A 13,487-nucleotide genomic window follows, 5' to 3' on the forward strand; every position below is an offset into this window, starting at 1 on the left:
TAATCACGTTGTCCCACTTGGGGCTCACAGTCTTAATCCCCATTTTACAGATGAGGTAACTGAGGCAAAGTGAAGAGCCTAAACCCGGGCTTTTTCCATTGAGCCACGCTGTTTCTCTAAGGTCATCAGGTTGTCCCTCGTGGGGCTCACAGTCTTCATCCCCATTTTACAGATGAGGTAACTGAGGCACAGAGAAGTTAAATGACTTGCCCAAAGTCACACAGCTGACAAGTGACAGAGCTGGAATTAGAACCCATGACCTCTGACTCCTAAGCTCATGAGCTTTCCACTGGGCCATGCCGGGGAGAGCTGACAAAAGAGGCGGGGAAAGGACAAAGCAGAGAGAACCTCCAGCGGTTACCCATCCAACTCCACATCATTCCAAAACGCCTCACCATCTGCTTTAAAGAACTCACTCACCTTGCTCCCTCCTACCTGACCTCCCTGGCTTCCTACTACTATCCAGCCCGCACACTTTGCTCCTCGAATGCCAACCGAGTCACTGTACCTCGACCTCATCTATCTCGCTGCCGACCCCTCACCCATGTCCTGCCTCTGGCCTGGAATCTTCTCCCCCTTCATATGTGAGACCATCACTCTCTCCATCGTCAAAGCCTTATTAAAATCCCATCTCCTCCAAGAAGGCTTCCCCGACTAAACCCTCATTTCCTCTTCTTCCTCTTCCTTCTGTGACATTCTTGCACTTGGATTTGCACCCTTTATTCCCCCATCCCTCAGGCCCATAGCACTTCTGTACATATCTGTAATATATTAATATCTGTCTCCCTCTCAAGACTGAGCTCCTTGTGGGCAGGGAATGTGTTGACCAACTGTTTATATTGAACTCTTCCAAGCCTTTTAGTATGGTGCTCTGCCCTCTCCCTCTAGACTGTAAACTCGTCCCTCTAGACCGCAAGCTTATTGTGGGCAGGGAATGTGTCTGTTTATTAATTTATTGGACTCTCCCAAGCGCTTAAGTCCAGTGCTCTGCACACAGTGAGCCCTCAATATATACGATTGAATGAATGAATGAAAGGACTTAAAGTACGATTCATTGAATGAGAGAAAGAGGGCAGGATACAGTCCTTGGGAGACTCCATTAATTTGATCAAAGAGCTAGGTCTATGTTGGGCCCCCACTTCTTCTTTCACAGGCCAGTTTCCCCGCTGCAGGGATTAGGGGCCAAACTTGCGACCCCACTTTTAATTTTACCAGGTACTGGGGGCCGGAGGGCTGGGGGGGCACTTGAGCCACATTTTAAGTAGAGATAGAGCCTTGCAGGAGGAGAGAAGGGGACCAGTCCTTCTACTAGCCACTAGCCCTTCTGGGACGATCACTCTCTGCGCTGAAACTCCTGATTCTGTGACAGCAGCCCCTGGGTCTGCCAAGTATCAAACTCACTTAGAAAAGTCCAAAGGGTTTTTTTGTTTTTCGGGTAAGAGAGATGGAAAGAAAATCATCCTCTTTGGGTCTAGGGAAGGCAATGCGTGCCATTGAGAAGCAGTGTGACTCAGTGGAAAGAGCCTGGGTTTGGGAGTCAGAGGTCATGGGTTCTCATCCCCGATCCGCTGCTTGTCCACTATGTGACTTGGGGCAAGTCACAGTTCCCTCAACTGTAAAATGGGGATGAAGACTGTGAACCCCACGTGGGACAACCTGATCACCCCGAATCCCCCTCCAGCGCTTTGCACATAGTAAGGGCTTAACAGATACCATCATTATTATTACCGCTAAGTGGCATTTTCAGAGTTGGGAGTTAGAGGTCGTGGGTTCGAATCCCGGCTCTGCCACTTGTCAGCTGTGTGACTGTGGGCAAGTCACTTCACTTCTCCGTGCCTCAGTTCCCTCATCTGTAAAATGGGGATTAACTGTGAGCCTCACGTGGGACAACCTGACTACCCTGCATCTCCCCCAGCGCTTAGAACAGTGCTCTGCACATAGTAAGCGCTTAACAAATACCAGCATTATTATTATTATCCTTCTGTGGGTTTTTTGCTTCCAGCCCCAGGCTCCCGGGTGGTGGGGGGAGAGGAGGGGTGGGAGGAGAAGAAGGTCGGGGAGAGCTGGAGGCGGACCAAGGGCCCGGGAGGGGCGGAGAGATTTGCAGCCGAAGAAGGACCGGACGGTGGCGGTGGCGCCGCCTTTTTTGAGCTGCCGCCTCTCCCGGCCGGTCCTTCTCTCTGTCCGTCAGCGGGCCGGGGGCTGGACCGGGGGCTGGACCAGGGGCGGGGAAGGGGCGGGATGGACTGAACCGCAGCCGCTCCTCTGCCCGCAGAGCCCGCTCGGCTGCCCCGCACGGCCGGTCGAACCCGCAGGCCTCGAGGACCGTCCAGGGCAGGGGGAGCCGCCCGCATTGTCCCGCGGGGGTCGGGGGTCGAGGGTCGGACGGCTCCGGCCATGCCCTCCGGGGCCCAGCCGGCCCGCAGCGCTCCGCACCCGGTCCCGCACCCGGAGCCCGCTCGGAGAGGCCGGGAGGCCGGCGGCCGCACGGCCCCAGGGCCCTGACCTCTCCTCCCCCGCGGCCGGGGCCACCCCCGGGACGACGAGAAGCCCCGCAGCCGGGGGCCCGATCGCTCAGCTCCCATCGCCCGGGAGGAGGGCGACCACCAGGAGGAGGAGGGCGACCACCAGGACGAGGAGGGCGAGGAGTGGCTCCGGCTCCAAGGACCTGATCTTTGATCGTCCGGGAGGAGGGCGACCACCAGGACGAGCAGGGCGAGGAGCGACCCAGGGACCTGTTCTTTGATCGCCTGGGAGGAGGGCGACCACCAGGAGGAGGAGGGCGACCACCAGGACGAGGAGGGCGACCACCAGGAGGAGGAGGGCGAGGAGCGGCCCCAGGGACCTGTTCTTTGATCGCCCGGGAGGAGGGCGAGCAGTAGCCCCGGCGCCAAGGACCTGATCTTTGATCACCCGGGAGGAAGGCGACCACCAGGAGGAGGGGGCGAGGAGAGGACCCCCAGGACCAGGGGTCTGATCTTTGATCGCCCGGGAGGAGGGCGACCACCAGGAGGAGGGGGACGAGGAGCGGCCCCAGGGACCTGATCTTTGATCGCCCGGGAGGAAGGCGACCACCAGGAGGAGGGGGCGAGGAGAGGACCCCCAGGACCAGGGATCTCATCTCTCATCGCCCGGGAGGAAGGCGACCACCAGGAGGAGGGGGGCGAGGAGTGGCCCCAGGGACCTGTTCTTTGATCGTCCGGGAGGAGGGCGACCACCAAGAGGAGGAGGACCCCCAGGACCAGGGGCCTGATCTTTGATCGCCTGGGAGGAGGGCGACCACCAGGACGAGGAGGGCGAGGAGTGGCTCCGGCTCCAAGGACCTGATCTTTGATCGTCCGGGAGGAGGGCGACCACCAGGACGAGCAGGGCGAGGAGCGACCCAGGGACCTGTTCTTTGATCGCCTGGGAGGAGGGCGACCACCAGGAGGAGGAGGGCGACCACCAGGACGAGGAGGGCGACCACCAGGAAGAGGAGGGCGAGGAGCGGCCCAGGGACCTGTTCTTTGATCGCCCGGGAGGAGGGCGAGCAGTAGCCCCGGCGCCAAGGACCTGATCTTTGATCACCCGGGAGGAAGGCGACCACCAGGAGGAGGGGGCGAGGAGAGGACCCCCAGGACCAGGGACCTGATCTTTGATCGCCCGGGAGGAGGGCGACCACCAGGAGGAGGAGGGCGACCACCAGGAGGAGGAGGGCGAGGGGCGGCCCCAGGAGCCTGGAAGAGGGCGGGGGACGAGGAGGAGGAGGAGAAGGAGGAGGAGGGGCGGCGGACAGGAACGCCTCCTAAGGGAGCAGGAGCCCCGGGAGGGGGTGGGGGGTGGTGGTGCCCGGGGCCCGGGAGGGAGCGCCTTGCCAGGGTGCCAGGGTGCCAGGGTTGTCCCCGGTGCCTGTCGGGGTCAGGCCGAGTCCGGGAGCCATGGGGAACATCTCCTCCAACATCTCCGCCTTCCAGTCCTTGCACATCGTCATGCTGGGCCTGGACTCCGCCGGGAAGACCACCGTGCTCTACCGGCTCAAGTTCAACGAGTTCGTCAACACGGTGCCCACCATCGGCTTCAACACGGAGAAGATCAAGCTGAGCAACGGCACGGCCAAGGGCATCAGCTGCCACTTCTGGGACGTGGGCGGCCAGGAGAAGCTGCGGCCGCTCTGGAAGTCCTACAGCCGCTGCACCGACGGCATCATCTACGTGGTGGACTCGGTCGACGTCGACCGGCTGGAGGAGGCCAAGACGGAGCTGCACAAGGTGACCAAGTTCGCCGAGAACCAGGGCACCCCGCTGCTGGTCATCGCCAACAAGCAGGACCTGCCCAAGTCCCTGCCGGTGGCCGAGATCGAGAAGCAGCTGGCCCTGCACGAGCTCATCCCGGCCACCACCTACCACGTCCAGCCGGCCTGCGCCATCATCGGCGAGGGCCTGACCGAGGGCATGGACAAACTCTACGAGATGATCCTCAAGCGCAGGAAATCCCTCAAGCAGAAAAAGAAACGGTAAAGGGGGTGCCCGGCGGCCAGGACGGCCCCCCGGGCAGAACCCGTGGACTCAGACAGACAACCAAAGCCATCCGGCGGAGTTTTCCCAGCAGAAAGGACCGGTGAACTTTGACCCGCGGCCCCTTTCCTATCCCCCTCCCACCCACCCCACCGTCCCCGCCTTCGGCTCCCTTTTTGCTGGTCCACCCCCAAGGGGACGATGGATACGGACCGTCCGTCCCCTGGTCTCCTCTGGTCGGGGAGGGGGAGGGGGCTTTTGTTTGAGCTCCTCCAGTTCGAGGTGAGTGACCGGAAGGGGGTCGGGGGAGGGGAGGATGGATGCCCGGGGATGTCACTCTGCCTGACCTTCGGGGTGGACCGACCGGCCATCTGTAATAGTCCTCTCCCCGGCTGAACGCTTACTGATCAAAGATTGTGGAGGAAAGCAACCGTTTCTTGGCTCTCTAGCAGGACTAGAAGGCCCGGAGACCCTCATCCTCCCCCCCCCCCCCCCCCCCCCCCCCAGGAGGGTCCTGGGTCCACATCCCTAGGATCCTGGACTCACATCCCTAGGACCCTGGACTCACATCACTAGGACCCTGGACTCACATCACTAGGACCCTGGACTCACATCCCCGGGACCCTGGACTCACATCCCCAGGTTCCTGGACTCACTTCCCTAGGATCCTGGACCCACATCCCTAGGATCCTGGACTCACATCCCTAGGACGTTTAAGGTGAGAGGGATCTGATGGCGGGGAGGGGAGGCCTTCAGCCGCCTCTCAAACCTCGGGACCGAGAGGACAGAAATGTTGGATGGGACAGGGCAGGCCCCTGTTTGAACCGCCCCGGAATGTGCGCTCTGACCCCGATGGAGGCGAGGGGTTGCTGGTGGGAGACGACTGAGTCGCCGCCTTTTGGGAGCACTGGATTGGCCGGCTACTGGCGAGGCTGGCAAACTGCTGTAGCAAAAGCCCATGTCTTATTGCTTAAGGGTGGACACGGGAGGCTGCTTTGGGTGAGAACTTCTTTTCAGCCTTGGTTTAGGCATCTTCCAGATGGTTTGGATTCAGTCCACGTAGAGGCCGTTATCACACCGACAAAAAAAAAAGACCAATAAAAAATTAAAATTATAAAAAAAAACACAGTTGGGGCGGTGGCAAATGATACATTTACTGCTTGCAGAAAGCTTAAGGGTGTTAAAGGGCAAGGCTCTGCCTTTAATCGGGGAGGGAGGAGGAGGAAGGAAGAACCGTGAAAACCCCTCTGCACAATATAATCAGCATAAATGCATAGATCCATATGGAATTTAAAGTTATCTTAGCCAATTGGTTAGTTTGTAAGCAAGCACCAGCTGCTGGTGTGTGCTGAATTTTAAAATGTTTATCTGCAAAGGGTTTTTTTTTTGTCATATGAACTGTGTGATGAAGGGTTTTCAAACGTCTTTGTTTTCAAGTATTTTCCTTAATTGAAGAACATTCGATTTAGAAATCTTTTATTATGTCCCTTGATATCACTTTACCCCGCAAATGGGAACATTCTAATTCGGCTGATCCAATTAAGTATTCCATACAAATGTACTATTTATTACTTGATGTTGTCCACCAAAAAACCCACCTTGCTGCCTGGATTAAAAAAAAAAGCAAGGGAAGAAGCACAAAGAGTTAAATTCGTGTGAATTAAACTCCTTTATGTACGGGGACTGTGAATTCAGCCAGTACCTTAGCCAAATGCAAACAACAATGAGATTCCATTAGTGCTGGAGATAAGGGAGCCCTGCAGTGGAAGGATGACATCATCTCTGCTCTTGCATTTAGCAGTTTACCTGAAAGCAGCGGCGTTGGGCGAGAGATCAACTGAATTTAAAAAAAAAGTATTTTTAATAATGCGTTTTTTAAAGAAATCGTTTATAGTCAGGCCGGCCATCCTGGTAGCAGATAATGTTGACCCCCGTTAACCTTCAGTATTTATCCAAAGGAGAAAACTCAGACTTTTTTTTGGTTTGTTTTGTTTTATTGTCCTTTAATCCTTTTACAGATTTCATCAGGGAGAACTGGGAAATGGGCACTGTCAAATTTGCGCATGTGAGTTACCCAAATTGTAAACCTGTGTCTTGAGCCCCATTGTTCTTAATTTCACTTTAAGAACTCCGAGAGACATTCCCTGCTCCCCATTTCAAGTTCAGTTTGGGAAAGAAACCTAACTGATCCTCCTTTATCTCCTTGTAGTAGGAAACTCGGTACCTTCCCAATCCTGTTCTTTGGGGAAGAAATCTGCTGGAGACAGTATCAAAGTCAAGCAGTATTTATAGGCCTCCAAAATTCCGGTTTACACAGAAACAATTTAGTTCACAAATTTCTGAATGGGCTGGACCCATTATGGAAACTGTACAGTTTTTTTTAATTTTTACCTTTTATTTTCTTCACATGCAACACTTTCTTAAGCACTTTGACATTTGGTAGCTCCACACTATTGAGAGAAATAATATATTGATTTTGTGATTTGCAGAAACCAAATATAAGCTTTTGAGGTAAAGCGTGTTGAGGCGTTCAAAGTAACATTAAGAAATTCTGCCTTAGCCCCCAAGCCAACAAATCACTTGGATTTTTAATATATTATACTACCGAGGTTTAATGGGTAATCATGCCATCAGCTAGTTCTTGGGCAGTACATCAAAGCACTTTCATTTCCCCACCATTACACCTGCAGTTTTCTGTAATGTTTTGGGCCACACTGGTGATTGGCTCTGAGCTCGGTTTTGGCAAACTATAGGTGGGCAGTGACCTACAAAATAAGAGTTTACCAAAATTATGTCGTCAAACATGAATAAAGTAGAGATTTGTGCTTTTGCCCTTTATAAGAACTAACATGGGTTTTTTTACAAGAATCACTAGCCTGGAGTGTCTGCTCTGTGCAGAGCATTGTACTCGGCGCTCGGGAGAGCAGAGTTAGTAGGCCCGATCCGTATCCTTAATCTTACAATCTAGGAGGGGAGACAGATGCTGCAAAATTTTCAGAATGGTTTGGGTTTCCTCAAAAGAAATTTTGAAACACTCTCCAGGAGATACCAGGGACATCGATTTTGATTCAGTCCTGCTCATGATAGAATGGTCTAGTTCAGTGTTGGAATCTAAGAAAATGCCTTGTTGCCTAGGTTTATTTTCCATTAATTCTGTCATAAATTTGTTATTTTCTTGTCTTTCCTCTTTTTTTTTACAATGAAAACGTGATGCTGTGAACGGAAATAAATTATTTATACAATCAGGTGTTTGGAGAGATTTTCATTTTCATAATATTTTCTGGACATCTTTCCCTGGTGATAATTTGCAAAACCAACTTCTCTGCTGCTCCCATGGTATAAAATAGTGGAAATTTAACAATCTGTAAGTATCCTTGCCATCTGAAAATGCTACATTAGACACATCCCCTTAGGCCCTCAGCCATAGGTCTCCTCCATTCCGTTGGCGTTGCCTTTGATGGTGGTGATGGGTTAGGGGCAAAAGAAGTAGCATGGCCTGGTGGAAAGAATCCGGCCCTGGAAGTCAGAAGATGTGGATTCTAGCCCTAGTTCTGCTGATTGCTTGCTATGTGACCTTGGGCAAGACACTTAACATCTGTGCCTCAATTTCTCAACCGAAAAATGGAAATTGAATCATCCTACTCCGTCTTAGACTATGAGGTCTCTGTTGGATAGGAATTGTGCCTGAACTGATTACCTTGTATGGACTCCAGGGTTTAGAACAGTGCTTGACATGTAGGTAAGTGCTTAACAAATACAATAATAATGATAATGATAAAAATGATAGTAATGAGGATACTATTAATGATCCTGTTGATGCCAGTGGAGAGAGCTGGGAAGCAGCGTGGCTCAGTAAAAGAACACGGGCTTGGGAGTCAGAGGTCGTGGCTTCTGATTCCGCCTCCACCATTTGTCTGCTGTGTGACTTTGGGCAAGTCACTTAACTTCTCTGTGCCTCAGTTACCTCATCTGTAAAATGGGTATTAAGACTATGAGCCCCACGTGGGTCAATCTGATTACCTTGTATCTCCTCCAGTGCTTAGAAAAGTGCTTGGCACTGTTGTAAGCACTTAACAAATACCATCAATATTCTAATTCTTATTCTAGTCACAGCTCTGCCTCCAGCTGACTGATGAGAATGAAGATCTGGCTGTGTTGTAACTACCACAGCACTTTAAAAAATTGCATAATTATTATTTTGTTCTGTCCTGTGCCCTGCTCACCCATTTGTTCACTGAACTCTGTACTCCAGCGGGAATGCGAGTGGCGGGATGTGATAGCTGGAGGTGCAGTACAAGCCACTGGTCCTAGAATCAATTCCTCTGCTTGGTCAGTGCTGCCTTGGCCCTTTCACCCCCAGACTTCAGCTGGGGAGCAGGGGTTGTTTGGCAGTTTACCCTCGGGGAAGCAGAAATCTGTATTCTGTCATTTTGGGAGGGAGCAGTGAAGCATTTGATGGGGGCTTTCTTTGGGTTCTTATGGGCCAATGCTATCGGTTTGATATGGGTCATTCTTGCCCATAGACATCCAGTCAATCAATGGTATTTACTGAGTACTTACTGTGAGCAGAGGACTCTACTGAGTGCTTGGGAAAATACAATATAATAGAGTTGGTAGACATGTTCCTTGCCCACACGAGTTTACAGTCTGGAGGGACCTTATAATCTAGAAGGACCTCACAGTCTAGAGGGAGACCTGGATTTCTACCTGGGCCTGAAAAGATCCACAAATTGGTTTGTTCAGATCCATTCGCTTCTCAGAGTCTACTTGCCCCTCTCAAGTCCCAGCCACTTAGCCCCACCTCCTTTTTGCCCCCAGTCTCAAAATAAAAAGTGGACCTTGAAGCCCAGGTTGATTTTTATGGGGAATAGTTTCGTGAAACAACTTGAAATTTCTAGGAATTCCTCCCGATAAGCTGATGATCATCTCCACAGTTTTCTACCTCAGTGGCGGCAGTAGCAGCGAGAGCAGGGCTTAGCTTCAACACAACCAACTCTGGGTCATCAAGATCCCACACAGCCTTGTTGTAGCCCAAACTTCTGCACCAGGCTCCTGAGCTGTGGGCAGAACCATTTTGGTTGAAGTGCAGATGGTAGTGGGCGGGCGGAGGGATAATAGGCCTCTCGTGGGACTTCCTACTTGAAAAGGTAAGGGGCAGCATGGGCCTCTAGCCAAGCCCATGACATCATCGTGTTAGGCAATGTGTCTAGAGAAACTGGTAATAATGATAATTATGGCAATAAGAATTATGGTATTTGTTAAGTGCTTACTACGTGCCAAGCACTGTACTAAGAACTGGGGTAGATACAAGATCATCAGGTCCCATATTGGGCTCACTGTCAGAGTAGGAGGGAGAGCGGGTACTGAATTCCCATCCCTGGTATGATGTCATGGATGTTCTAGCTAGACTTTTTTCTTCCTCCTCCCCTCCAACCACCTGGAGAAAAGGGATAAGTGAGAGAGAGAATTTCAATAAAAATTAAAAATATGATTCCCAGATGGTTCTGTATTTTGGGTCAACCTCCATGAGCTGAATCATACTGTGAGGTGGCTTGGGAAGGGACACAATATTTTGCCAATTGGCAGATATTTTTGTGAGATGTATAGAGTTTTGGAGAGTATCTGCAAGACTCAGCAGTTAATCGGTGTTCCAGCTGGTGGTAAAAGCCGGAGGTAAAAGCCGGATCACCTCCCTAACGTGGGTGATCACTGTGGCTTAATGAGGTCATCCCTTAATGATTGGACAGGCTGCAAAACAGCAAACACAAGGCAGATGATTGAAAGGCCATTTGTCAAGCTGGTTTAGTGCTTAGAGTAAAATGGAAAGATCCTGGATTCAAAATCCATCTGATGGGGAGGGCTGACTGGTTATGTAAATTCACCGTGAGGTTTTAATAACGCATTTTAGCACTGTTCTGCACTTTTGATAAGGAAGTGTTAAGAAGCCAGCTCACTGAGCACCAGATGTTTTAGTTTATCTATAGTTTCCTTAGACCAACAGGAGACCAAGGCCACTCTAATCTCAACCCACATCTGAATTTCCCCATGCCTGGTAACATCACAACTTCCTAAAGCTAAATTTTAAAAAGGCCGTAGTTCCACCCGGGGACCCTTCGCCTTGCTATTTTACTCCATTAAAATGAGTAGCTACTCTTTTCCCAGGGTTAGCTGTAGTCTCCTGTTTATTTGGTAGGTGCTAAGGAAGAAATCCGAAGATTATTTGAATAAAGCACTGGAGGAGTTGGGGTGTGTGATTGCAGAAAGGCCTAAAGGTCCTCTGATTAGATCAATCTCCCCTCAGATAATTCTATCATCTGGTCCCCTTTGTCATCCTTAATGGCTTCTGATTCCCTCAGGTCCTATTCAAAGTCCCTTTTCTGTTATCCACCATGCTAGCTCAATTCTCTGCTTTCTGGTGTTCCGAAACCACTGTTTCATTGCTCCTACAACTTGGGTCCCATTTTCTACCCTCCTTTTACATTCCACATTGGTTGAATTCTTTTTTTTCATTCTTTAGGACATTTTAAACACATCTGTCCAGTTGTTTTATTGGCCCATAGCAACGCATTTGAATATATTTCATGGATTCTCCCTTCATCTTGAACTTATGAGTTATATCTATGCTCTAGCTTTAATCTATTTATAATCATACTTATGGCAAGTATTATGGCATGTGTGTCAAGGAGTATTCTAAGTGCTGGGATAGATACAAGTTAATCAAGATGGGCACGGTCCCTCTCCCACATGGGGCTCACAGTCTGAGTAGGTGGGAGAAAAGATATTGAATCCCTATTTTACAGATGAAGAAACGGAGAACAGAGAAATTAAATGACTTGTTCTTGATCACATAGCAGGCAGAAATTAGAGCCAGGACTAGAACTCAGGTCCTCCCAAGACTCCCAGGCTCTTGCTCTTTCCACTGGTCCACACTGCTTCTGAATTATATCCATCTGCATCTCCCCTTGAATGGTAAACTCCCAGAGGTTTACCCTGTTGTTTGTTCCCAAATACCTAGTAGGGTACTCTGCACACAACAGGTAGACAATCCTGCTCATGATGGGGCTCATAGGGTTGGGGTGGTGGGGTCTGGGTATAGGTGATAGGCCCCAAGAGTGAAATGCTGTGTTGGGGAAGATACTTTAAGTTCCACCCAGGACTAGCAAGAGCAGCGAATATTTAAAATCTCTAAGTCAACAACAATGAAGAAGAGTCCCAGCTCTCCATCCCCTGCCTGAACGAGTTGTTTGAGGGAATAGGGCTTGGAAGGATCAGGAGCTGTCTAATATGGCAGCTTGGATTTTGTCACCAGCTTGGCTCTCTTCCCCGCCTCCTCTCCTGACAGGGCTCCTTTGCCTTCCTGGAAGTAGAATGGCCAAGGTGAAGGACAGGTGAGTAGAACTGGGGAGGATGGGAGTGTGATATAAAAGCAAAGTGAGGATAGGGTATGATGGACCGGGGAGAAGCAAGAAATCCAGATCTCACCATGCTCTGTACCCACTAAGCACTTTAATAACTACTATTTCTATTTTTGTCACTAACCACCCATTTCCTTATCTGCGTGGTTCCCTCTCATACCCTCCTTTTCTATGTGTCTTTACCCAATTCCTCTTTTGTGAATATTTCTCCCTCCAACCCCTAGCAGTTCACTGGACCTGACCCAAAATCTGGGCAAGGTGATATCTAGGCCTCAGAATTGGCTTCACCAGCCAATGATATTGAATTCGCTCCTTATGACTCCATTCCCAATAAGGGATCTGGTTACAGACTCAACAGTTGAGCCAAAATATTTACTTTTTCTATATGCATTTTTTTCTGATCTGCTGATCAATCAATCAATTGATCAGGGGTATTTATTGAGTTCTTACTTTGTTGCACAGCACCTGTTCTAAGTGCTTGGGAGAATTCAGTTGAGTTAGTGGACATGATCCCTGCCCTCAAGGAGCTAGCAGTCTAAATGATGGAGAAGACATAAAAATAAATTACAGATGTACATAAATGCTGTTGGGGTAGGGTGGAACTTGTGGGGTGGGACTGAATCCATGGGAGAGGCAATAGGGTCAGGGGATGAGAGCTTAGTTGGGTAAAGCATCCTGGAAAAGTGATTTTTTTTTTAAATGGTATTTGTTAAGCGCTTACTATGGGTCTAACACTGTTCTAAGTGCTGGGGTAGATCCTAGTTAATTAGATTGGACACAGTCCCTGTACCCCATGGGTCTCACAGTCTAAGTAGGAGGGAGGACAGAAGAAATAAGGCACAGAGAAGTTAAGTAACTTGCCCAAGTTTATATAGCAAGCAAATGGCAGAACTGGGTTAAGAAGCCAGGTCCTTTGGCATGCTGTAGACTGTAATCTCATTGTGGGCAGGGAAAATGTCTATTGTGGTAATGTACTCTCCCAAGCACTTAGTACAGTGCTCTGCACACACTAAGCACTCAATAAATGCTATTGACTGACTCCACTAGGCCGTGCTGCTTCTCAGAGGGGCTTTGTAATTCTAATTGCATTAAACTCAATAATATCTTGAACATCATATTTTATGCAAGTTCTGATTCTAGAAAGTAGGGCTGTGGACAGAGTCCTGGGTTTCCAAGAGGGATTCTTTCTAATCAGTCAGTGTTGTGATCGCTCAGGAGGAATGATCCTGGGCATAACTCTAGCTGTCAAAGATGTTTCCGGTTTGAAAGATGGTCTGTGGAACATGTACATAGAAGGGATATTCTTTGACTGTAAAAACTTGTACCATTACGGACCATGTGACAAACTGCTCAAAGCAGTGAAGGTAAAACATTACATTTTCCATCAGTGGTTCTCAGAGTAACCAGCGGAGAGAGACAAGTTTAGTGAATGAATAGCAAGGGAGTCTGACAGGCTAATCACAAATTGTCTCCAATTCAACAGCTCTCCCCAAGTCTACCCAAGGTATCTTTCATCCAGAGGAGGAGTCTGCAGACAGCTCTCTTTAATGCCCGAGAAGTGGGATAAAATATATTGCTA

At 49.9% G+C, this 13,487-nt stretch overlaps 1 protein-coding gene across 1 annotated transcript; it reads left to right on the top strand.

Moving 5' to 3' along the window:
* The first annotated feature begins 3,741 nt into the window (after positions 1 to 3,741).
* ARL4C (ADP ribosylation factor like GTPase 4C) lies at positions 3,742 to 7,738 on the top strand. Its single transcript, XM_001519814.4, has one exon. It carries the CDS (start codon positions 3,918 to 3,920, stop codon positions 4,494 to 4,496), a length of 579 nt encoding a protein of 192 aa, XP_001519864.2. The 5' UTR covers positions 3,742 to 3,917; the 3' UTR covers positions 4,497 to 7,738.
* Positions 7,739 to 13,487: the final 5,749 nt, after the last annotated feature.

Source organism: Ornithorhynchus anatinus, chromosome 7, assembly GCF_004115215.2.
Source record: "Ornithorhynchus anatinus isolate Pmale09 chromosome 7, mOrnAna1.pri.v4, whole genome shotgun sequence".
NCBI classification, from domain to species: Eukaryota; Metazoa; Chordata; class Mammalia; order Monotremata; family Ornithorhynchidae; genus Ornithorhynchus; species Ornithorhynchus anatinus.